Here is a 26,566-nt window from a genome sequence, read left to right as displayed (position 1 = left end):
CCTCTGGTGATGTAAGCGCAGCGCTCTCCGAGTTTACCAATTCAGCTAATAAAATCCTGTCTCCCTGTGCAATTTCAATATGGAGGATAGTCTAATCGCTTATCTCCAGTAGCGGGAAGGAGGCAGCTTCTCCAGCCAGCTTTATCACACACAGTCTTTGTCGTGTTTGTTTCCTCGCAAGCTGTTTGCCTGAAGAGGCCTGGCTGCTCTCATTGATACAGTTTGTCAGACATGTTTTCAGGCACTGTTATTTTGCTTTGTTTCTAATCCTGCTCTGTGCTGCTACTGCTACTGTTGGCAGTATCAGACGCCAGTCCAGCCTGCAATGTGCAAAATACTATTGTCCCTATTTCTCTTAATTTTAAAAACAGCCTGATACTTCCGTCATGAATTTTTATCATGACCTTTTTTTTTTCTCTGCAATCCAGATTTGTATGAGGCAGATTTGAATTGACAATATTAATAGTGTAAAATGTTCAAAACTAGTTCCAGCAACATAGTGATGAATAGAGTATGTAAGATGGGTAATTTTAATATAATTGGTAAACTTTTTTTCTTTTCTACTTTTCTTTTCAGGAACCGTTTCAGGCTAACATGGCCAGGATTAAAGATATGGTTAGGCTTTTGTTTTGTTCTTGTGTGTGTCGTGTCTCGTGGTGTTGCTTCTATTTCCTCTTTATGAGTTCAAATGGAAGTATTGTTAAGTCTGGTGCTTCGCTCCTTACAGCCTTTACTTTACTGCCTTCTTCTTTTTCAGAGAAGAGAATCTGCGACTTTGTCCAAAAAGGCAAACAACTCCTTCAACATTGTCGGGACCACCTATGCCATCAACGTGGCCAAAGACCAAGGTTTAACAACCGTTTCCAAGAGCGCCACTGGAGGGGCAGCCAAACTCCCCTACCTGCATAAAATGGATGACCCCTACACGGAGGCCAAGAAGTCCTACAACCGTGTCAGCAAAGTGGACAAAATATCACGCATCATTTTCCCAGTTCTGTTCTTCATCTTTAACTTAGGCTACTGGGCCACATATGTCAACAGAAAGCCTGCCATCATGAAGGCGAACAACCTAAACTGAATTTGACCAAAGGCTAGCCTTGATCTGGTTTGGGTCAGAGGGTTAGACAGGTTTGTAGGCCAAGCCCATTACATCTTATCATGTGTGTATGTGTGCGCGCGTGTTTTGTGTGTCTGTTTTTTCTTAAGAGTTTGTAATTTTGCACGTCTGTATAGATGGAAGCCAAATTTGAACATACAGTAGATTCCTATATAGTCGTGGACCTTGGAGGGAGCACATTCTCACATCAGACTGTGTTTGTGTAGCGTTTCTTTTCTCCCCTCCACCCTTAGCTCTGGCCCTGTTCCCTGTTGTGAGTAACCAAGTGTTCCTTTGCCGTATCTTGATTGCTTGCCGTTTTGTAGAGTAGTCAAATTGTGTTTTCACTATGTTTTGACATGTTTGCGCTTTGCTTGCGATAACTTAGAGCAAGCATGAGTTTTCATTGTAACTCATTACCAATGATAAGGTTTTCCCACATCTATTAAGCAATCACGCATGCACGCAGACACACACACACACACACACACATGCAGACACACAGTGATGCATCAGAAAATGGCAGCAGAGCCATTCGTGGGTCGCTTTACTGGCCTCTGTTAGCCGGGGGTAGTCTGTATAGTTCTATAGGAACGTCATTAATAATTGTCAGTGTCCGGGCTTCAGCTCACACTGAATCTCAACACACCCAGAGTGCAGCATCATCTGGAATTGCTTTCACGTCCCGTGGGGCTGTCTGTATATTTTCTAGTCCAGTGGCTCTTATTGTTTTAACTGGCTGACTAAGTTCAATGACAGAGAAGCTATGTGCCTTGGTGACTACACACATCATAAATAAAAAGTCTTTGACATGCTCACACTTGCATTTACAACACACATGCACGGGGGTCTGTGTGTATATTACATGCAAATATATACTGGTGTCCACAGGCTCTGTACACCGGAGTAAGTGGCCATGCTCCACCCACCCACAGCCCATGGGCACCGAGTTTAAAATTGCCCATTAATGTGGAAGGTTAACAGACCTCTGCCTGTGAAAGGATGAAGGAAAGAGATTAAAGGATCCAGCGTAGTCCAGAATAACTATATGTGCATTTTTGGATCATGGTGCAGCGTCACCATGAGCCAAGCAGTCATAAGAAACTACCATTACCTCAGACTGAAGTCGAATTCTGAATCACACTTTATTATTATGTTTTCCATTGAAATGCAACTAGTACTATATGTTTACACATTAAATCTTACTACTCTTTTTCTTCCTTTAACTGCTGTATATTAAGGTCAGGCACCCCGGTGCCTTTATAGCTTTGTTTGCGTTGCATCAGTCACTGTAGCTGTTTGGCTTCATTACGATTTTTCTACATTTCTGCTTTGTTATAAGCAAAATTTTGATTCACGTTGTACTTTTGCCCTTTTATACTTGATTGTGTAAAGTATACTGGTGTTGATTTGATTGTCTATATATGCTGTACTGTTTTGTAGTAGTCAAAGGTCAATACTGTATGTCGCAGACCTACAGTATTTCCAAAATAATTTCAGAGACACTATCATCTCTGGAGACCATTATACTGCAACACGCTGTCAAATTGATCAGAAGAACTGAATTTAATTGCTGTGATCACAGCGGAAAGCAAACCAGTGGTCCAATCGATTGGTTTTAAAGTTTAAAATCAACATTGTCCCCAGCTGTGGCAAGTGTCTCAAACTTTTTTTTTGTGTGTTTCTTTAAGTGATGCCTGTATTTTTGTTATGTGTTGAATGTGGTACACATTTACACAGATATTATCATAAAGCAATTTCTTTTGCTCATCTGCTGGATGCACTCTGGCTATTTTACATTTAGACCCCATCATTCAGTGGATCTCTTCAAACTGTATCTTCAGTGGTCATTGTAGGAGAATGAGTGAACAGTCTTGTGGCCTCTCTAAAGATGTTAATAACACAAACCACGTAACCAGTGTACCCGTCATAGGTTAATGCATGACAATCTGTACATGTGTATGTCTGCAACCTCCAATAATGGTGTTTGTTACACCGAGATAGGGCTTAGTATCAGTGTTTCTATAGTTCATACCAGTTACTCATCACACTTAAACTCAAACTTATTTGTGCATATTAACGAGTAGTGTGTGAAAGGCGCAGAGTTCTGAATGTGTCTTTACCAAATGTTAGATTTAATTCAGCCTAGTCACCCACACTCACACTCTGAGCTTCATCTCAGTTACACGTGTCAAACCTCAAGTTGAAGATAACCTAACATACATAACCACAAAACTTAAGTTTAGTTCCCACCTTGGAAAACACATTCAGGTCACACTTCAGGCCATTAACGCAAGTAAGTGTTATGTTCACTCTCATTACAAAAACCGAGCAAGGACTAACGAACAATACAGTGATTTTGAATTATCTGTAGAGGAGTTGTTTTTTAATCATTACATCCAATCAAAACATGTGTCAAAGGTCTTCATCTCAAGTGCATGTGGACCATTCAAGAAATTGTTGTTGTTCATTTCAGCCATTCAGAGACTTGAACAGTGTGAATATCACACAGTAAAGTTCATAAGCACATCCAACACTTCCATGAGACCAGATATACTGCCCAGGCATTAAGACTTCACATATATTCACATATTTTTAATGAATCATCAACACTGTTGATATTAATTTGAGGCGCTCTCTTTTTCAGACTCAATCATTTAGTCTCAAACTGATTTTTGGTTTTAAAAGCCTGCTGACTGCTAATTCACGATCCAGTGGCTCAGTGTGCCAACGCTGATGCATGACTCATCTGGGTAATGTGATCAGGCTACTTTAGCTAAATAGTTTCAAGCAGCAGTTGTTGAGTTTTTATTTGTGGAATCACCTGCCTCGAAGACATAAAGTAGTTTTATAATCTTTTTATTCATAAATATAACCCATATGTCCGCTCACCTTTAGCCAGTTGACATTGTCAGCATCTTTTATAATGTGGTAACCAAAGACACATTCACATGTTCACACGTTCCAACTGTTCAGTAAGTGGGTAAACGGAGGGCAGAATGCTGATAACATACGTCACACATTTATAAAGTTATAGAGGTATAGATCTTAAAAAGGTAGGTTAGCCATACAGCAAAGAGTAGAAGCAACTAAATATTTATAGAAAATCAAATCAATTACAGTGATTCTTCCTTTAGAAGCAGTACATTTTAGTATCTGAAATTACCTGGAAGTTTATTGACATTTTGGTGTATTGCATTTGTGATGTGGCACCATTTACTATTTATTCAGCCTGCTGTATGGTAATACTTTATGTTTATGTGTCTGTGCACCAGATGACCACTTTGACCCATTTTTCTGATTGGTTCAAATTTAATTTTTAGGTTTTGTTGAGTACAGTATGCAGGATTACCCTTTTTTTTTTCTTAATGCATTAATATTGTATGTTTGTGAGTAGCAAAGGCTGAGCCACACAACTACAACCTCTGCACTCTGCAGCTGAACTGCAGAAGAATCTCTTTCACCCTCTGCTCTGACCAATAACTAAATGGCCATAGCAAAGAGCACATGCAATAGTGCAAAAATAACAGCTACATTGACATTAAAGAGGAAACTGTAATGAAACTGTAATGAAACAGCATTCAACGGGACTCAACTGTATTGTTTCCATTTAGATTTGGTTGTATGTGTTAAATCCTTTCCTCACAGGGCCAGAGGTATCTTCAGCAGAAACATGTCATCCTATAAGATAAAGTATATTAAGAGTATATTACTATGTGAGTATATTCAGTACAGCATTAAATATTATGTTTTCTATGGCATAGTAATCTCTACAGCATTAATGCAACTATCTCAATGAGTAGAAAGCCGTAGACAAACAGAGAAACTAAACAAGTTGTTCGACTAAATAGCAACAATTCAGATTGCTCAAATAGTGTTACAAAGTTGTGAATTTGTAGATATTGTGAAAACAATTTAAATAGGTTTTTGTGAATACTGATATGTCACTGCATTTATTTTTACATCTGGTAAGTACCGCTGTCTTACATTAAGCTCTGTAACACTACGTGTTATAGTATTTTAAAAGGCGTACAGTAGAGATAATATTCATCGACCTGCTTACAAGATCAATACTTGTGTGCACTTTTTCAAACCTAACTGTGAATTAGCAGCTGTCTGCAAACAGAGTTGTACACACTGTGTTCTCTCTCCAGCAATTTCACTGCATGTCCCTGCACACTGAGCGATCAAAGACTTCCTCCACAAAGACCGCCCCAGGACCTCAGTGGACTTTGTGCTCTTGTCAGGAAGTTGCTATCTGTTCCGCTCAGTGACTGGACTCTGTATGTTGCCCTCTCTTGTTCATGTGCTTACTGTATGAGATGTAGCAAATGGAAATGGGGATTAAAAGAACGTTGTATTTTGTCTTGGAGTGATTAGCCCCTTCTTCAACACATTCGAGCATCAAAAGCTGCACGTTTCCAACCAGGGAGACTCGTCTGATGTTGCTTCAGAAGCTAGTTTAGACGTATATTTGACTGATTCTTTGTTGCGATTGTTCTAAATGAGCAAGTCTGCAGTCTTTACACATATTCATTAGGGAAAAGGGGAAAAAAAATCAAGCAGCACTTTGTTGCAACATCCTACAGGGAACAATGCATACATACAAATCAAAGAACAGCCACCTGAAACCCCTGAAGTTGGCATAAACATAAAGATATTCAACAGACAATATCTCCTAAATCCCTCTACATGGACATATAGGGTTGTTTGTTTGCTTCTGCTTGCTATGATAATTGCATAACAATCCATTATACATGAAGTGCTATTGTTCATAGAAGCTCCAGACCTGCCAACCTTGAAGACAAATAATGGAGTACAGCCTTAAGCCAACTTATGTACACACGTTTGGCCAAAACCAGACATAATACACAGGAACAAAACCATTCATTTATTAATGTTTCAAGTTTAATTGAATCTAACCTGAAACTTAAAGCTGAACCACAGTAGCTCAATAATAAGCCTGAAACAATACATTAAGAGCTACAGTATGTCTGTGGGCTAGACGTTTGTTGGCGTGCACTTGAGTACTGCACAACCAGTGAAATTCACAGGTCATAAAGTTCTTAAATTAGCCTTTTTTTAATTACATTTATTCACAACAGAAGACAGAACGCTGCAGACTGTATGGAACACAAGGTCACAAGACAAAGAAGACAAAAAGACAGGACTGTGTGTGTGTGTGTGTGTGTTTGTGAAAGTGCGTTGTAAAAATAAGTGAAAGAAAAAAGTAAAGAAAGAAGAAAAAGGAGGTAAATAATGAGAGTATAAATAAATAATAACAAATAAAATGCAGAAATACATTCATAGTATATCTCCCACTGCCAAATATAATAAACTTAGAGGGAGGTGCCAGCTGTGTGTGCACCACGGTCAGAGGAGTTCAATTCAATTTCAATTCCATACATTTCTAAAAGGCACTAAGGCTGGGTCAATAGACAATTTAGAAGTTATACAGTATATTGTATGCACATGGAAAAAGAAGAAAACAACGTCTAATTCCTCTTAATTACTCACAGCAGAGAGTCTCTAATAGATGCTATCATTTTAGTTAGCTGGCATCCTGATGAGCAGAGTGACCAGCATGACTTCTAGCACCATCAAAACTAACATTTAATAGCTGCTACTTTCACTTTATTATATCTATCTATCTTCTTTGGAAAGGTTATCAGAACTACCAGAAAATTGGGACTTCCAATGTTTTAGCCACCCTATTTGAAATGAATGAGGAAGCCAAAACATTAGAATCACCTCTTCCACTTTAAGATATCAAAAAAATGTGTAGCTACTAAAGAAAGACTGATTTATTATGAATCAACACTGTAAAGTATTGACGTATTTCAGTCTATAAACTTTATGTTTGTTCACATAATCAACAACCTGACGTCACAGAATGCCGCTTTCATTTTCAGAAACATGTCAAGTTAACGTGATGTACTGTGTCAGTGATTCTGGTGAGCTAATGGATGTTAATGAACTGAAAGCTACAGTAATATGTTCCTGTCTGGTACAAAGTAAATCAGTATTTGGACCGACCCTCAGACTGGACGAAATTTAATGTTTGAACTCCACTGACTCACGGGGCCAGTTCAGGACAACCCTGTCAAACCTGAAAGATGCTTTCCCTTTGTTTTTAAGCTCCGTCAACCGAGTCTACTTTCCTTTTACTGAGGTTTATTTGTGGGGCTGCTGACAACCAGTCTTTATCCTTTTGTCCAGGAACTGCTGTTCTTTACATCAGAATAAAGATAAAGTGCTTTCATGTGTCTGTTTGTGTGACTGAGTGTTTAGTCAATTGCACCACTGTTTTCAGTTAATGAAAAACATTACTGAAGAATGTAAGAAGTAGCAGTCTGGCCCCAGCAAAAGCCACCGAGGGGAGTCTCCAATCTCACAGACATGCAGTTCTGCACAGGGGACGACACCATTACACTGCAGTCAGCTGGGCGGCACTTGTGATGTAGCTCAGAGGTGCAGAAAACACAACTCAGCCAGCTTACGTGACAGTTTTATATCAATACATAACGTGCAAGGTTGATATGTTGCGTGTAAACCTTGAGCGAGCAAGCACACAACTTCACCCGCAACAGAATCACATTAGACATGAAACGGGCTCCCAAACAAACCACGTGCAAACGTCGCAGGGAATAAAACGTGTGACGATTGTGATGGAGAAAGCAGTCCAGCTGATGCAGGGACAGGCAAGCACATGGAAAACTGTAAGCAACTGATAATTATTAAACACAGCATTCAATTCTCTGGCTTGGAGCAAACAATTCCTACTTATTCATATGTTATTCAGTGTGGTTAAGTGGTGGGTGACCCTGACTGCATGGATGAGTAAGTGCTACTGAGCATCTGCATTTTTGATACTGATATTTTCAAAAGTAGCAAACAAAGCTGTCAAATACTTCTCTAACGCTGAGCTAAATATGAGGTCTACGGGGGAAATGTGATGTGTTGTCCGGGCCCTAGTTTCCCATGAAGCCAGCCATCCTAGTTCCTATCAGCAATGGCGTCATTTGCCTAGGTAAGCTGCAATGTTATCATTAATTTGGTTATTGTTTGGTTATTGTGGTACACCTATGTTTTTGGTTTACATGTCAAAGGTCTATATAAAGTAGCGTATAAGTACATTTATACAGTGTTTGGTGTGCTTAAGAAAGAAATTGAAGTGCAAGTACTTCAAATGAGTGGTTCCCTTGTACATTTGTACATCAGCATGAAGTAGCACTATTTTCCAACATATAGCATCTATACCAATATAATGTAACGAGGTTTTTTAAGTAAACAAGTATAAAGAATTAGCATTTAATTATAAGATTTGGACTTAAGAAGTTTAAAGTACATACTACATCTTATATATATAAATATATTTCAATTCAATTTAGCAAGGCCATTATTCATGCATTATAAATTGTCCAGATCGTCTTGCTTTAGAAATGCATGTGGAGGCGTGGATAAAACACATCACAGGTATTACATCAGTGTGGACTGCCATTTAATGAGTCAGTCATCTTTCAGCCTCTTTTTAGCTGGCCCACTGACGTCTCTGACACCCACATTAAAGGCAGTGCTGTTATGCGTAGTGGTAGTCATGCAGTGAGGAAGTGCACCACCTTGAACCTTCTCCTCAGTGTCAGGTCTGATTGGTCAGTGCGACCAACCCCTGTAATCACAACACCGAGAGCCATTTAATACTCACGCAAACCGGACCGAAAGCTATTTAGAAAATCTAACTTAATATCTCATACTGCTGCTACTCTATAACTACGATGTCCAGGAACTGGATTTTCATGACGTCACAGCTGTGTCATGTATCATAAACTACTAAAACAATCTTCATACAAGGAAACAATTGTTCTAATTGCTTTTGTGAGAAGCCCGAATCACAGTTCAGTGCCTCGGATGATTTGTCCGCCTGGGAAGAGATTGCCTCATAATCTCTGATGACTTTTCAAGCATGCAAGAGCAGGCTGACTGGTCCAAATATTATCATGAGGCCATTCTGACGCTGCGCTCTGGGACAAGCAGGGGCCACATGGCTTCAGACTATGGATCACTAAGAGATGCCTCTGTAAATTAATACATTATACAGCAACGTTTCTGCGAAGTTTACTAGTTTAGTAGTTATTTGCCTTTGGTAGGAGGAGACAGATGTGTAAAATAAACATCAATGGAGCATGGTGTTGTTGCATCAATGTTGAATAAGTTCTACATTTCTGAAATGTGGGACAGATATAACAAGATGTGACTTGACTCTACTGAAATCTCTGCAGTTATTTAACATTTTTTCCAACTCACGTCCTGACAGATCCAATCGTAGTAGTATAACTGAACATGGAATTGATTCAAAAGCTGCCTTTACTCAGCCTTACTGTCTCTCCAAGAGTGCATACGTTCAGATTCCAGCCACGATCTTCAGCTTGGGTTATGCCAGCGATTAGCAAGTGAAAATTGACTGTGTTGGCATGTTTCTGTAGCTGTTAGCACACTTGACAGTCGTGGTACATTAGATTAGCTGTGGAGTGGAAAGCGCCGATGACCTGCAGTCAGTATGGGGTATCCTCATGCAGAAAACAACTCCTGCAGCTGTACTCGTCCTTAGGAAGACAACCCAGTGCAAGCAGCAGAAATAGAGAAGCAGAGGAGACTTTTTATTAAGGTGGCGAGAAGAAATGATATACATAAAATAGGTTAGAAGAAAATGAACTCATACTGAATTTGAATATTTCCATCTACTGACAGAATGTGGCTCATTAGAATAGCTGGAGGATTTAACTTGCAATAAGCTGCAGCATTAACATATAGCTCAGAAATTCAGCGTCCTTCTCCCAACACGTGAGATTCACATTGTTCTTTACTAGTCACTGTTTGGACTGTTGCTTTCTTTGCTCTCTCGCTCTCTCTCTTTTATTCTTTTTTAACACGGATTTGAATGTGGACGAGTGAGCTATGCACAAATTTCAGGTTTGATGGTGCCAAGCTTCCGTTTGGGTTTTACTGTCTGTGTGCCTGAAGTCAGCCCACATCACATCTCCTGAGATGATACCCTGACATACTTACCCATTCAGCTCCCTTCCACAAAGCCCACCCTACCTCCCCAAGGAGATGCATGGATGAGCAAGCTTATTCTCCTTGTGGGGTGTTCCCCATGCATGACTGATGTTTAGATTAATATCCTTGACTGATTCCTCCTCTGCGGTGGAAAGAGGAGTAGGCCTATCAGAGCACAGCCGCCCCCTCAGGAGTCCATTGATTTTCGCACCAATGTGACAAACATACACCTCCTAGACCCACAAAAATACTTTATTTGTTGCCCTAAGAGATGCCGTCTCCTCAAGCCTAGCTGTCCACATCTGCTTTACAAAATAGCTGTGCTTGTTTTAGCACAATTGAGCATGCTGTGAGGTATTTATGTTAACTTAATCCTCTTAGGAATTTGTTATTCAAATACAGTATATTCAGTAACTAAACGGGGAATATATGCTCAAATGCAAATCTGATTGCTTTGAATTCAGATCTCTTCCATAGAACTAATTTGTTTTCCCTTTTGGAGGCCCATTAGAGCTGTAGAAGACTTAATGTTCCTAATGTCCACACAGGAAAATGATTGAATCAATATTTAATAAACTAAGCTATATAACTTAACAGGCCAGAATTAAATTGGCTTGTATTGATTTTATAATCAATACATTTATATGATGTGAGTTCTAAATGTGGGTCGACGCTTTGTTGATTTGGTTCAAAACTCTTTTATATTTGCAACAAGGAAATGATGTTGACTATGAAAATAAACATGCAGTTTGCTGCCTTTCATAAGAGTAGACCGACTTCATTTATGAAGATTAGGATTTGCTCTGAAGTGGTGCTATGTCAAAAAATAAGAAGTGCGGCGGAATGAATCCTGATCTCCACACAGGGAGCACAATGGTAATATCGCCCCCTGCTGACTGGTACAGCACTGTTCTGCAGTATGGTTCTAATTCAAAATGGAAATTCATTATGGGAAAATAGGGATGTGTGTTAGATTTCATCCCCAGCTTACAGTGAGCAGCAACAGTGCACACATTACAAACTGCACTGACAAGTGTGATACAGGATTTTGTGTTAGTGTCAGACATAATCCATTTTGCATTTGAACAAGAGCTTGGCTCATAAATTTTGCAAAGATTCAGACCTATTTGACTCAGAGGCTCAAAACTGACACAGAGCTCAGTATACTAGTCTAAACTAGTCTCTCTTTTTTTCAGGGACAACTGTCGTTATTATGGGCACATACATTTGTCTATCAGTGCCCAAATCCACATATTATCAGCCTGGACAAGCAAACATAAAGTGCATTGAAGAGCTTGAAAAATATTTTGTCTGTGTAACTGGAGCTGTGCTGCTGTTTTTCCTCCCAGTTCAGATGTTCTTTTTCAGCCTTCTCAGTCTTCAGCTAATTGGCCTCTTTCCACCAAATCTGAAGACACTTGATTTTCACTAAGTTGCCCCTATTTAAAAGTTCAGCATCTCAAGCCAGGAGACCGGATCACTTTTTATTCTGCAGAACCAAGTGCTGTGAAGCCAGTTGATCTTTGGCCTTGTTTGTGCTCCCATGAGAGTTAGAGAACGAACTCATCCTTTTAAAAAATGTTTAAAATTGGATCCATTTATTCTAATGATGAAATATGATCAGTGAATGCTTATTAGTAGGAAATGTCATAAAGAAATACTACATAGTTTTGTCTGTATCACTAGAGCCAAACCAGAATGCATTCCCTTACTGTGCATGGTAACTTACTTTCGGCCACAATTACAACATTTCAGCACGGCATCACTTGCACTCGTAAAGTAGTACCCTGCACCTACACTGAGTGCTACACACACCCATACACTAATGGAATTATGTCAGCGTGTGGTTATTTCAAAAACCAAGCACTGACCAACCAAAGCAGCCACTGTGGGAGAAGCATTAGATGCATTCCAGTGCTTTTTCACTTCTCATCTTTTCTCTTCCCTCACAACTCCATGTCAGTCTGTTTCCTCCACCCTCACTCAGTCCTCTCCATCTCCCCTTGCGTGTTTGTGAAAAATATTTGCCCTAGTTGAAGTGCTTCCAAAACCAATTAGTGTGGAGAGTGCATGTGTCACTAACCCCTACCATGATGGAAACACACTGCCAAATGAGCATGAGGGAAACCAGCTTACGGAGGAGGCCTCTGTGGACTCTAAGATTGGCCAGTTCACATTTTGTGAGTCATTTCAATCAGACTTTATTCGGTGTAATAAAGTACATTTCAAAGTAAATAGTTGAGTGGATACGTGTGATGTAGTAACTTAGGCTTATTTTTTATTTTTATTTTTTGGTGTCATGTAATTGTAAGGACAAGACAGAGTGGATGGGAGAATATCAGTCAATCAGCAGCCAGTAGTGATGGCTGTTTTCATCCAACAGCAATGACAGCATACCACAGTTATCAGTTCTTTTATTACCTACAGTTGTTATAAGACTTACAGTCCCCCAAATTATTCATTACTTTTACATTTGACATTGATACTATTACTATAAAATAACCTACATTTACTTTGATAGTGACACTATGGAAACTATTTAGGTGTCACCAAAATCTTTAATTTAAAACTATGGATTTGGACATAAAATACTATTTGTAAATAATGGCAGCGGCTAAGGAAAAGTCAGGAGGCAATATGAAGATTTCTTTCTGTTGTTACCTTGAATAAGGACATAAATGTTCACGTAACCGTGTTATCAGTTTTACAAATAAATGGCCACAATAAAACAATTGGTGTCTATTGCATTACATCAGTTTTGTGACCTGAAAAAACTATATTTAAAAACAGCCTTGGCTACATATGAAGGTTAACACTCATCCAAGATGTTTTTTTGTTTGTTTGTTTGTTTGTATGTTTGTTTGCTTCTGATGGACTGAACACACCTGATCAGCAGTGTGTGTAGCGTAGGGATAGCTGGAGAACAAGCAGGGCACAGGGGCCTGAGAACTGGGTTTGGTAACAACTGTTAGTGCTCAATAACCCGATCACTATCAATATTGCACTGAAATTACATAATTAACTTAGAAACTCAAGAAATCAAAGATAGGATGAATTCACTGTACAGATCCTCATGCTCCATTTCACCACTCCTGTCTGACCATATATTTCTGAGCATAACGTGGGACTAAATAACTTTCTTTACTACTGATGTTCCCCTATGGAGAACAACACCCATTAAATCTAATTTAATAAATAGTAAACGTTATACACTTTCTTATAACTACAGGGTATGATTAAATTAAAGAAATGCAGGTTTGGCTGAGGGATCCCCACTCTAATGAAGCAACGGAGACGTAGATTAAAAACAAAACCAAGTATTTACTGGCAAATATTATTGACACACGAACATCGGAAGTTTCCGGGTTGCTGATGAACGCACCACTCCTCAGCATCACGTGTGTCCTCATCGCTGTGGGCACGATTTTGCCCTCGGCTTTGACTTAATGGCCGTGTATGTGCAGAGGTGTTAGTAAAGGTGATCATTGTGTAAAGTCGGTTTAAAATTAAAACGTCACAGATGAACATTAGGTGAAACTCAACATACAATTTTGATATACCACCATTGTTATTACACTTTTGTTTACAAATGAAGATCACAGAGATGTGTATTTGAATTAGACAGAATATCAACAATCTTTAACAGCATGCATATACTGGGTAATCAGCTAGGCTGATCAGAGAGCAGCTTAAATACCTTCCTTTGCCTAATTTTAAGTGAGTAAAAAAAGATTCAATCCTAGATTTTGTGCAAAGAGGTCCAGCCTGAGAGACTAAACACTGGGTTCGGGGAGTGCTTGTAAAGGTACGAGTGGAGGCTAAGCTAGCAACCGATCCAGTGTCGGCGCCGCTGCCAGCGCATGCTAACAACCTCCAGCAAGCTGCTTTCTAGAGATGAGTGCACCAGTTAGCCGGCATGCTTGCTTAGCTAGGCTGGCTGCTTAGCTGCTAACCGTGTGAGGGACGTGAGAGAAGAGGGAGGCTTGACACAGCCCACCACTTCCAGCAGCTACTACGGGGAGTCGTGGCTAGCGTCAGAGCCGCCTCCCGCTGCTAGCTGGAGTTCCTCCTCGCCCGTGGACGAGGCAGCTCTCTGGTTCAGTTAGCTGAAACACACCGAAGGCGCTGGATACATGTCTACCTCCGAACCACGAGAAGAGCTACGAACGGGAAATCTTGCAGTTCATGTTTCGCCAAGAAGTCAGTGTGACGTCTTTTATTCCATCTTGTTCGTATCTTTTCCAACACGAGAAGAGGAATATGTCCAGATATAACATATACAGCCTGTTGGACTGGATCTACGGCGGCGTGGACCCGAAGTTCGAGGGCAACGGTGGGCCCGAGTGTGCCGCATTCATCACCCCCCAGCAGCGCATCGGTGAAAGCCTGATCATCATCCTCCTCTCTCTGGTGGAGATTGGCGTGGCACTGAAGAAAATAAACCTCTCCAAAGAGATCAGAGTGGTGGGGAAAGACTGCATACGGGCTAAGGAGGACAGTCTGGGCAAGAACCTGTTGCTGGTTGCTCTGTGCATGACTTTTGGAGTGGAGGTTGGGTTCAAGTTCGCCACCAAGACTGTGATATATCTGCTGAATCCATGCCATGTCGTGACCATGGTTCAGGTAAGGATGACGCTGCAGAACCGATGCTGGACGGTTTGATAAAACCAGCAGCCACATGCATTTAGACTCGTCTGACCCATCAGCTGTACATTAAGCAGACCCCACCCTTCTCCAGCATGGTGCCAGGCCATCTCACTTTCTCTTTCCTTGAAATGCACATCAACATGCTTTTCATTTGAGACCCACAGAACTTGACACTGTAGTCTTAAAAATATAAAATAGAATAAAGAGTTTTTGCATTTCTTATGTGAGGTGTGCACTCACTCCTGCATAATATTCAGCCATGATGCTATAATTTGTTTTTTCACTTCTGTACATACTCAGTATTTAGGTTCAGTCAACGCTTGGCTATTATAAATGTAGAATTACTGATAAATGCAAAAGGAAATAAGAAAAATGTATATATGTTATAAAAATAACACTGTAGGAGGAACTCAAAATCATTACCAAAACACTCTGATGAAATAATACCAGTTGTATCAAGTTGTTCAAGCCCTTGAGCTACCAGCCAAGCGTTGGGCGTCACCTCATTTCAGCACGTATGATTGTTTATGACTGGAAGAGGCAAAGTTAGGAAGCTACTGAGGAGCAGCCCGGTCTGAGCTGATTTCATAGCTGCACAGATGGCCGGTGGAGAGCTGGAACGGTGCAGCCTCGCGGTGGAAGTGGGTGTTTTGTTGTGTTGTATTTTGTTCAATTCGAATGGAGGGGTTACAGTTCAGAACAACACAGATGTTCTCAGTTTTCACTGCTGGCATATAAATTTACTCTAGCTACATATTCTCTTGTAGGCCTTCTGGTTGCCTGGCCTTCGTGGAACATGATTGCCACACCACAGTTCATGCATGTGTCATAAACAAGAAGTACAGAGAACCGGTAATATTGGCAGTTTCTTGTCATTTCAGATTACACAAGGACAGCGTTTTAGCCTTTGGGCATTGTTGAATTACTTCCTGTGACAAGAGCTGACTGAAAATGTCCTCGACTGTTGACACTTTAGGTGGTCAGAACAGGACATTAAGCAGTGAAGCTTGAGAAGGAAGGATGTGCACTTATAAGAGGTGGAAGTTGAAGGTTTGTGGTGCCTCTTCTCTGTCGCTTTTAAATCCACTTAACAGGGAGCTGTTGGTTGCATCAACGAGGTGCCTCTGCAGAAATTACTTCCAGCAGTTACTTTAGTTCAGAGGATATGGACAGATAATAAGATGTTCTCTTTTGTATATACTGAAGATTTGCCAGCTTAGTAGTGGTGACTGTTGTCAGGATGTTCCTTCGTTTAAATGTTAGATCTGCTTGCATTGACTCATTGTAGCTTGCGGCTTATGGGGCTGTGTATCTGCAGACTGGTCACAGTACCCCTCCTGACCATAAATCTTCATAACTGCTCCATACTTGTGATGAATCATATTTTTTATCAACACGTGGCCGAACAAGTGGAAGAGATGGGACCAGGGTGGTGTAATAGTTCGAGCCATGGAGGCTTCATCTCACAACATTCAGGACGTGTTGTTGACATTTTGGTGCTATAAACCAGAGGAAACCATCACAGGTCATGTGAAGTCTGTGCCTCAAGAAGTTGGGGCTCTTTGGGAGGCAGTGGGGACCAACAACATATTAGGCAGCTGGTATTAGAGTTCTGGCTGATTAGTGTGTACATATAAGTCAGATTGAATGAGAAACACCAACATCAGAACTATTGTTCTACCGTCAAGCTGCCTAAAATGGTGTACTGATGGTGAACTGACATCACATTTCAAAATACTGGAAATTCTTAATTAATACATTACAACCACCTGTTGATATGCTCCAGTAGGTTACCCGTTTCCTAAAATATTTTATCAGCAGTGAGTAATGTTATTAAATGATTCTACATAAGCTAGATAAGATTTAGGACTATCTAGTAGGTAGCCTGATTAGTGACAGCAGACTTTTATTAATGGAATGCTAGATTTGGAATAAGATGTAAGATGATTGTGAAGACAGTAATTTTAAGCATTACAGTAGAAATACCGTGAACTTGGTGGACGCTAAGGGGTGAAGGTTCAGAAATAAATCCCACAAGGGATCCAGTGTCATCGCGCACACTGATAATTTAAATAAATCATAGGTTTGGTAGATTGATGAAGACAAATAGTTCCACAAAACATTGAGTCTTCGTTCTTCAAAACAGCAGGATTGAATGGGGTTAATAAGAGTTTAAAATACTTTTTACACTCCAGCCATTAACTTTAAAGACGTTTAGGCTAATCAGAAGGTTGAGAACTTGCCTGTGCATCGAAGCACCTTGCTGTTAACAAGCTGTGGAGCAACGAACATTCAATGTCAGTATAACAGTTTCACCATTATCATTAAATAAAGATACATTTATCAGCTGCAGCAATAATACCCAGCGAAACAGATTGTTGACCGAGTCATTGAGATTACGTGTAATGTAAGGCACTATGCTGCATGACATAATGACTCTACGTGTAAAAAGAAGCCTGGCTAATCGGTAATGAGTTCAGTCAATCTATAAATGCACCATTTGTCTTTTTTTTTTTTTCTGCAGTTTCCTTCACAGCTGGAAAAAACATTATACAATTACAGATGTGCTTTCACTGTAGAACCCATTCTGCAGAGATGTTTTGATCCGTTAGTGCTGTAATAGTGCATTTAGTGAAAGTAGGTTGAATTAAATAAAGAAATAGTAAATCAGATTTTTTTTTTCTCTCTGTTTGTTATGGTTTGTATTTTTAATTCAGAATAGTGTCCCCTTGAATGTTTTTACAACCCTAACCTTCTGATACAGATGTTCATTTATCTGATTAGAATTTATCAGCTGTTAGTAGAAAAGAGTCAAGAAACCGGAAGGAAGTTGGCATTGTGTTTCACCCTGCTGTACCTCCAGATGAAGTTATATTTGAGTTGTAAAATTATATAGAGCAACGACAATAAAAGTTAATTGTGTCTTTTATGCTATGACAGCAGTGTTAAGGATGGTTTGACTCATGTAATTGTAACTATGTAGGTGGAAATGGTGTTGGCTGAATTGTTTATTGCTGAGTTTTCTGAGTGAGTTTGTTTGAAATCTTTACAAATGTATTAAAAATGAAAAACAAAAAATCACATGTAGACAAGTATTCACAGCCTTTGCCGTGACTCTCAATCTCTATGTCAAATCAATTTCAGTTTGCCAGGTGTCAAGTTCTAGACACAACAGTAGCAAACATGAGGCAACTGCCAACGGCCATTAAAACAGTTGGGCGTGCCACATTTAACGCTCTGAATACTTTGAAATGGAAGATTTCTGTTTTCAAATTTGCCAAAATATAGGTGAATGCACGCTTTCACCTGTGATTGTGAATAATTTGGTGGAGCTGTGATCAGCCTGACATGCACAAAGTCACCTCTTGTCAACTCTCATTAGGAAAATGAATTTCAGTCACATCAAGAACAATGCACAGGTGAGAAAACTGTTGCCTACTTTGTGGCATTTTCCACTCTGACAAAACAAACCCAGAATCTGAACAAACCAAAATAACAATTTAAGCAAAGAAGCAACATAGAAGCAGTTTATATAAATTAGTGGCATTCCCTGTTTAAAAACATAATTAAAACTAGTTTAGGTACCAATTATAAATTTTTAGTTTCCTGTCTTTAAAATGTATTTTCAGAGACAGGAAATGTCTGAATGGTCAAAAGACTCAACACGTTTTGAGAGATCTAGTAATAGTGGGAGTAGAAGCAGATGACAGGAAATTTCTGACCTCGCTAAAGGGCCAGTGGACTGGTAACACCCACATTACATCAGTACATATTGTCAAGTCTTGGTGTAAAAACAACACTGTCAATGAAACACTTCCAGAATAATAAATAATAATACATTTTGTTTATGGGCGGCTTTCATGACACTCAAGGTCACCGTACAAACACGTTCAGGCTCACCTCTCATAGAGGGTAGGAAAGCCTGAACAGGTTTTCAGCTGGGATTTGAAGTGTGGGAGTGAAGTGATATCATGAAGTTCAGGGGGGAGGTTGGCTTTATTTTAAGAGGGTATGTCATTGCTTCGGTCAGTGTGAGTAAACCAAACAGTTGAAGGACTGAGGATGGATTGATTCGAGTGACTTGTCAGCTTCACAGCATTGCTAATCAATATACTGCCTTGAAATGGATAAATACATTTAGTTGACTCTTGCTTTGAACACTGCGCTGCATATGTAATGTAGTTTAATACAGGTTTTCACGAACACAGTGGATAGGTTAAGTGTGTTATCTATCTGATATAAAACCCACTGGATTATATGTGAGTAGAGCTTGTCACCTATAAATAAGATCATGACTTCATGGGTCAGCATTGTAGACAGATTAATCCCATATGTAGACTGAAGTGGCCCTTTGAATTTGATCAACTCACACTGCCTTTCCTGGACACCTTTTGGGGATAGATCTAAATTTAGCACACTCTTAATTAAACCAGCTGATTGTAGGAATGAGCATTAATCAGCCCAAGACAACTGTGTGTCAACTGTGACACATGAATTGTTTGGTCAGTTATTGTCGTGGATCAGCGAGCACGACCAGTCAGACAAGTTTTTCTTGACTGGAGCAACTTGTGCAGCAGTTTGCATAGAATAAACTTTCAAGCCTGTTCACTTGCAGTGTTTCCTGCAGAATTAGATTTTGCTGGTGGTGGTTGACCACACAGAGGCAGGGGAAGTGACAACCTTGTGTACATCGAAACATACATAGTTCGCCAACTATTCGTGCCAAATATGCTCTGTATTAATAGGAGAAATAAGTAGTGTATTGTGTACTGTAGACCTGTACATAGCAGAAGATTTTCTTGATATTGTCTGTATGGTTTGCGACTGTATTTACACATTACCATCGTACTGACTTTGGCACATTATTTTCCCTACTTGCTTTAAACAGTGAAGGTCCCAATTCCTAACTGCTAGTTGGTTCATTGACTTTGAACTGGGAGATTCTGAAGCTAGTGTGACTATAAACTGTCTATAAGCTGTAAGATGACTCTGTGTGTACATTTACATGTAGTGTTGAAAGGCACCATGTTTTCTGGCTGTGCTGCCATCTGTTCCTTATCTTTATGAAATATTTTTGACAACATGAAGGAAGGTAACTGATTTCCTTGCTTAATTTCAAATGCATATGTGTGGTTTTAAACCGCATGCCTGCAGCCTTGACTTGGAGCTGTGAATATATCTGTGAATATATTGGTTTTTGGGAAGTCATTTGTCATTCTTTTTGCGAATGCTTTTCCTTCACTCCCTGTTCCATGTGACCTTCCTCCTGCATCCTGTATTTCTCTTGATTTAAAGCAAGAAGTACTTTACGGTTACTAGTGCAATACTCTGTTCAAGGCTCCTGCTTTTATTATATTAATAAAAACTTCTTAAAGCAATTCACATTCATTTTATTCACCTGCAGCGCTGGAAGCTCTTGAAGCACTCAAGCTGTTCAATATAAACTCAGACTCTAATGTGATTTCACATTTCTCTCTGTGCTTCTTCCTCCACAGATCTTCCTGCTAGCCTGCCCACCAGGTAAAACAGCAATGGTTGTATTTAGGTGAGTATATTTGCTTGTGGTTCTTAACTGACTTGGTCATTTAAAGTGTAAAGTTCAGTGTTAACTGTATGAGAACCATGACTCACAGTTTATAGCATCACTGTGTCATCCATTCCCCATTGAAATGACCATCGGAGATAAGTACCGGGAATACCAATCTTGAATGTGATGTATACAGTAAAATAATTTGTCAGACTGAACAAAACTAAACATGGATTTATTCCATATATTTCTTGGTAATTCTTTTCCACAGTAAATTGAGAGGCTGTTGAGGCCTATAGTCTCCTGCTCAACAACAGCACTGGTCTGGGCCGTTTGTTATTCAGGAGAAATAAACTTTGTTGGTGCCAGTGGCAACATGAAGCATGATCTACTTAGAAATAAATGCAAGTGGGGTCTCTTTCGGTTGTGATAGCCCATAGGAGTCACGCAGTGAACAGCTACCGTCCCCTGATAAAACTGCTACAAGTCACGGTTGCTGTTCACTGTGTGACTCCTATGGGCTATCGCAACAGAAAGAGTGTGCTGTACCTGAAATGGTCACAAAGTAGCCCACTAAAATAAAAATGACAAGTTTAAAAACTTTTATTAAACACTCTCCAACAAGTTTGTCATCTGAAAATTTTATAGAAACTTTGCCAGCTCAACAGACATTTCATCACGCCTGTTCCAGCACATCACTCAGAACCTTAGTCAGATTGTGATCAGAGGAACCACAACACCATCTTGAATTCTTTGTCATGCTCTTCAGTCCATTCCTGAACCGTTCTCACTGCAGGCTCAAAGGTGTCAGCATGGGCACTCTGAGCAACCTGCAGCTACACAGCCTCAAACACAGCATGCTGCGTATTATCAATCATAGTCAGCAACACATTTTCCAGCAGTTTGTGCTACAGTAGCTCTTCTGTTGGATCACACCACAGCCTACGCTTCACTCCCATCCTTTGACAGTGGTTTTAATGTTGTGGCTGATCAGCGTGGTTCCAGCCATTAGTGGAAAATTAGTGGATTTTGAAAGGCATTTTCAAATACATGCAATGAAAGGGGATAAATACTGGGTAAAGGTTGCTTATGATCAATGAATGTGGTGAATTTGAATTTGAATTTGAATGAAGCAGACTGTTTTTTCCGAAAAGGTCCAGAGGCCCCCAGAGTGACAGCTGGGTTTATTTGAACTGACATTCCTCCGACACTGCTGTTTTCCCAGTGACCTTATCTGCCACAGCATTTATTTTGGTTCATTTGACAAAAAGAGCAGTCAGAGTGCATAGATGTATGTCCACACTTTGACACGTACAGTAAATGTGTGTGTTTGTTTGTTTTTTAAAGCAGCTCTTAGAATAATTCTTGGCTAACAGAAAGGTGTTACTTCCTGTTAACTGAATAAGCATCACAGGAGCAGACAGGGTGGGTGTGTGTGTACTGAATGATGAGTGAGATGGAAGCAGCTGCAGAATGTGTGCTAACCAAAAGCTGAAATGTATCTAAATTATATTAATTACTAATTAACAGTGGGGAATCAGCTTTGTGTTATATTTTTTAATTGATCATAGAAATGTCGCACAAGTGGAAAGTTACAGTTGCCCGCACCCTCAGTGACCTGACTTGTCTTAATCATCAGTCCCAGAAGCAACTGACCCTGCCAGAGATTGAGAGACGGCTGCTGCTACAGCAACAAAGAACATAATCAACACTGTCCTCCACCTGTACTCCACCTCTTTCTCTGTGCTTATATTAGCGTCACTCAATTCAATAAAATCACAATGTGTGGAAATAAATCTGGAGCACGTGAAGTCACTAGGGATTTTAACAACATGTTTAATGTTAACTGTTCTAAGTATTATTGGCTTATGCTTTTCTCTGTTTGTTTTCAGGCTGCAGGTTCACATGTTGAATGGTGCATTATTGGCCTTAATGTTTCCCGTAGTCAACACTAGACTGGTAAGTAAACAGTGCTGGAAAAAATCTTCACAGACAGCCACAGCAAGTCTTGTCACTGATGGTAACAAGGAAATGGTTTCCTGTTCCGTATATTTCACATTTCATGACAGCTCAACAAGAGAACAAGTGTATACCGTAGCTTCAGTGAGTTCAGGAGGACTGACTTCATTTCAAAAATGGTGACATTTATATGAATGTGATGTTTAATTAAGTGGAGTTCCTCTACTAGAGCATGAATCTGAAGAATACACTGACATGCAGAAGGCAAAATGTCAGATCCAAGTGGCAGAAGGTACAAGCTCGACTGATGATGTAGATCCAGCTGTAGTAAAGACAACAGGCTGAAAAAGCCCCAACTTTAAATTCAATGTTTGCATGAGTAAAATTTAATGCGTGGTCAGTTTGAACATTTAAAGATACGTTACCATGCCATGATCTCCGTGAAGGTCAGATGTTCTTACTGCAAAATGAATTGAATTGATTGATTCATTAATGAGGTAGTGGAGCTATCAGAAAGGGTCCCGTCTTCTTATTCTCATTTCATATCTACATTATTTACATTCCTCACTTCTTCTTGTCAATCATCAGATAGGTGTTTGCTGATCTTAGATCAGAATAGATACACACACACACACACACACTCACACACACACACACAATCATTTTTTTTTACTATGAGTAAGAACAAACCATGACTTCACCTTTTTACGATGTCTCTGATGTGGGGAATATGAATATATGCACCAAATGTTCATGTACCCTGTTAGTACATGGGGCAATGTGCATGAAGGTTTGTGCTTTTGTGTCCTCATAGTCAGGAAGTGTTTGGTTTATTCTCTCCACAGCTGCCATTTGAGAAAGAGATCTACTACATCCAGCACTCCATGCTGTACCTGGTGCCTCTTTACCTTTTCAGGAAAGGAGGCAAGTATTGATCTTTAGTTATTAGCATTTTCAGCATCTAGCATTTTCTCTATGTTGACCCACTCCATGACATATGTTGCAACACAACAGTTTTATTTATTCCAAACAAACATCTGCTTTCTGTACAAAGGTCTCCTACAAACATCTCCATGCTAATGAAGAGTTTTATGCACACTGTCTGTCCTAAGGTCAGAACGTGGCTTCGCTAGTTAATAGTTGATCTAAACTACAAGTAGGCCACAACAGTAGATTGTGTATGCTAAAATAATGTTTTCTCATTATTAATTACTAACACAAGGCTGGACACACACAAAAGAAAATATCCACTGCTGCGGTTAGACTGATGGAATTACTACACAAAATACCAACAGTGCCCAAAGAAGAAAAGCCAGTTTGACACCAGTTCTGTTCTGTTACTGGTTTTGCTGTGGTCGTCTGTTGATTCAATTGAAATATTACAAGCACAGCTTTGAGCCAGGCTGTGGCAATAGCAACAGGAAAGTGGATGAGATGGCATTTTCTTCAGCATTTTGTCTGTATAGGGTCAGTCAGGTGGCCATGAGGTGCATTCTGTGTACAAGCTCTCTCTTTAACCTACAAACCGGTTCAGATGTTTCACAAGTGTGTTTCTTTTTGCAGGTGTGTACAAGCCTGAGCCTCTGGGGGACATGTGGTGGGCACTACTCTCCACTGGCATACTGTTCCTCTACCACTTCCTCTTCTTGCAGGTCCTTGGTCTGGTAAGATGGAGCCCTCTGCTGGGCCTGACCTGATATTTCACCACGCTGTTACACTGTATATACACGCAGGGATCAAACCATCACATGTCAGATTTTCAGGGAGAATGAAAATTTTTTGGAATGTTTTATTAATTCTACTGTTTTACTGTTCAATCAAGTCACATTTTGAGGTTATTGGAAAGAGTCAATTCTCTGGTTAGATCGAATAAGATTCAGTTCAGTGACATTATTATTATTACTGTTATTACTTTACTTTTTTTGGCTTCTCGCTGGGTTAAAAACACGTTTCTGAAATTATTGTGAGCGAGTTAAAACGTCGCTGCGTGATTGGTTAATCATGCAATGTGGCACATGGGCAGATTTTGCCAGCCATGACAGAAAACAGTCGTCTGATATCAGCATGAGTAACTGAAATGAACAAAACTGAATGGTTTGTAAATCAGAAGACGGATAATGTTCAGAAGATCAGTATTTACTCTGTTGGATGGGGCAATGTTGTTGGTGTTTCAGCCATTATTTTATTATTCATTATTATTTTTCCCCACCCCCTGCAGATATTTAATGGTTATAAAAACATGGAAAATTTATGAGTCTAATTAAGGTTGAGATAACCACTAAGGCCAAGATCAGTGATAAAATGATGTGAATTATCCAAAGCGATGTCGGCAGTCAAATAACAAGCTGAGATCCAGCAGAAATGAAGGATTAGAAAATAAATACAGTGAAGTCAACTGTGAAATATCACAAAGAGCTCATTATCTAACTGGGTTACTCTAACTTCTTACTCTGATTTGCTATTAGCATCATATTAGGACTTGTGCTCACTCAACCCTTTTCTTTTCCTGCTCCCCTCTAGGCAACTGAGGTCAACTTGAACAACATGCTGTGCCCGGCCGTGTCCGACCCCTTCTACGGGCCCTGGTACCGGGTGTGGGCGACAGGCCACCAGACCCTGCTGACCCTCATCCACGGGAAGGCCCTCACACTGCTCTCGCAATACACCGGCTCCGTGTGCAGATACCTGCTGGACGCACTCCGACTACGCAGCAAGAAAGTTGACTGAACGTCGTTGAAGATGCACACGGACCAAGCCTTTCACTCGCCCACTCTTCTCATTTTTAAATTAACGTTTTTTTTGCATCTTTTAAGATTTACATGTGTTTTACTGAAACAAGGAGGCATTTCAGGGCCAGCGAACCAATATGTCATTCTTTTAGTGTTGTAGTTGGCTTGCATACATACTTGCATGCAGAAACATTGTAGGCTTTTTAAGATTTAAGATAACATTCTTGAACTGGACAGAAGGGGCCTTTTTATTTTTGGTAATTTTTTTGGAATACGTAAAAATGTAAGTGACTTTGTGGGAGATCTCTCAAGCTGCCTTTCTTTTTTTTCTTTATGTTTTTTATCACCGAACTGTCACCATACTGCAGTTACACTTTCAGTTGACTAAGTGGTAGTTTTGCTGGATCTATGTTGGTGGATAAAGCTGCCGTTTTATTTGTCTAAAATTGTGAATGTGACTTGTTGTAAAAGTAATTGTTCAGGATTTTTATGTGAGCACCTCTACGTGTTGTCGTGAAGCTCACGCGTCGTTGCACACATGTACAGGTTGTGAAAACATCATTGTTAGTCGCCTCTTTCTACCTTCAGCCTGTTCCGATCATTCCAGTTATGATAATCAAAGGACTTGAGGTACAACCATATGCTGTGTTTCAACGTCATGAGTGAGGATTTATGGGTTTCCACTGGGATGTTAATATCTCTTTTGCCAAGGAGGTTAGTTTTTTATCAATGTTATTTTACTGTGATGTTGGACAATGTTCAGCAAAGTATAAACTTCAGTGCATTGTTAGGATGAATGGATGGGATGGGATGTTTGCCAAGATACAGTAGATCTCGACAGAAATATGACTCCGAGCTGGGTTTATGCGTAATGGCTCTTGGAATCCAATTTGTTGCTTCATCCTCAAGTTAATCGTACAAGACATCCTGAAAACACTCCACCGCTGCAGCTGTAATCAGTCAGTCTCAGTGTTTTTTTTTTTTTAAAAAAAAAAAAAAATCAGATGATCAGCAAGAAGAGGAAGTCAGTCTGTGTCATCTGCTGAGTGCCCAAGTGAAAGGAAAGTATTAGCTAAGATTAATAATTGGAATGTGTCTTTCGTGGTACATAGCATTTCAAGTAGGAAGGTTGTACGTATGTATTACTGTAGCATAAACTGTACTTTACTGAAAGAAGGGAAGAATCTTTGTATCTATCAGTTCGACTGTATGTACTATAATGACATTAAACAAAATGTTGAGCTTTTTTTTCTCTCTTTTCTTTACTGTCTGCAAGAAAACAAATCCACACATATGTACAGTGTGATTGCTCTCACCCCGCCACAACAGTACAGTGATGTGGAGCTGCTGCCACGACTCGTGCTTTTGTACTGTATGTTCGGGTTCACTGTTCTGTGAGGCCAGACAGGGTGAAAAGCTTTAAGTGCAGCGTATCGACTGAAGTGAGCTGCAGAGGATTTTCACAGGCCTGTAGCATCTCAGCAGTACAGACTGTCGAGAGGAGGTCGATCTGAAACCACCTCAGTGGCTCTAAAGGGGCCTCAAGGTGAC

General features: G+C 39.9%; 2 protein-coding genes across 2 annotated transcripts in view; both read left to right on the top strand.

Annotated features, from left to right (window-relative positions):
- gabra3 (gamma-aminobutyric acid type A receptor subunit alpha3) overlaps nucleotides 1-1,078 on the top strand; it is a 63,511-nt gene extending 62,433 nt beyond the window's left edge. The window contains exons 10-11 of the mRNA XM_026372120.1: nucleotides 577-615; nucleotides 758-1,078. Of these exons, the coding sequence (XP_026227905.1) occupies nucleotides 577-615; nucleotides 758-1,078 (360 nt within the window). The remainder of the gene's footprint in view (nucleotides 1-576; nucleotides 616-757) is intronic.
- Nucleotides 1,079-13,905: 12,827 nt separating this feature from the next.
- Nucleotides 13,906-26,263, top strand: LOC113169726 (transmembrane protein 164). Its single transcript, XM_026371371.2, has 6 exons — nucleotides 13,906-14,776; nucleotides 20,296-20,345; nucleotides 22,220-22,286; nucleotides 23,132-23,210; nucleotides 23,850-23,950; nucleotides 24,807-26,263. Exons 1-6 carry the CDS (start codon nucleotides 14,339-14,341, stop codon nucleotides 25,011-25,013), a joined length of 942 nt encoding a protein of 313 aa, XP_026227156.1. The 5' UTR covers nucleotides 13,906-14,338; the 3' UTR covers nucleotides 25,014-26,263.
- The last annotated feature ends 303 nt before the right edge of the window (nucleotides 26,264-26,566 follow it).

This window comes from Anabas testudineus, chromosome 14 (genome assembly GCF_900324465.2).
Source record: "Anabas testudineus chromosome 14, fAnaTes1.2, whole genome shotgun sequence".
NCBI classification, from domain to species: Eukaryota; Metazoa; Chordata; class Actinopteri; order Anabantiformes; family Anabantidae; genus Anabas; species Anabas testudineus.
Note: the sequence above shows the minus strand (reverse complement) of the source record. Positions and strands in the feature narration are given on the sequence as shown.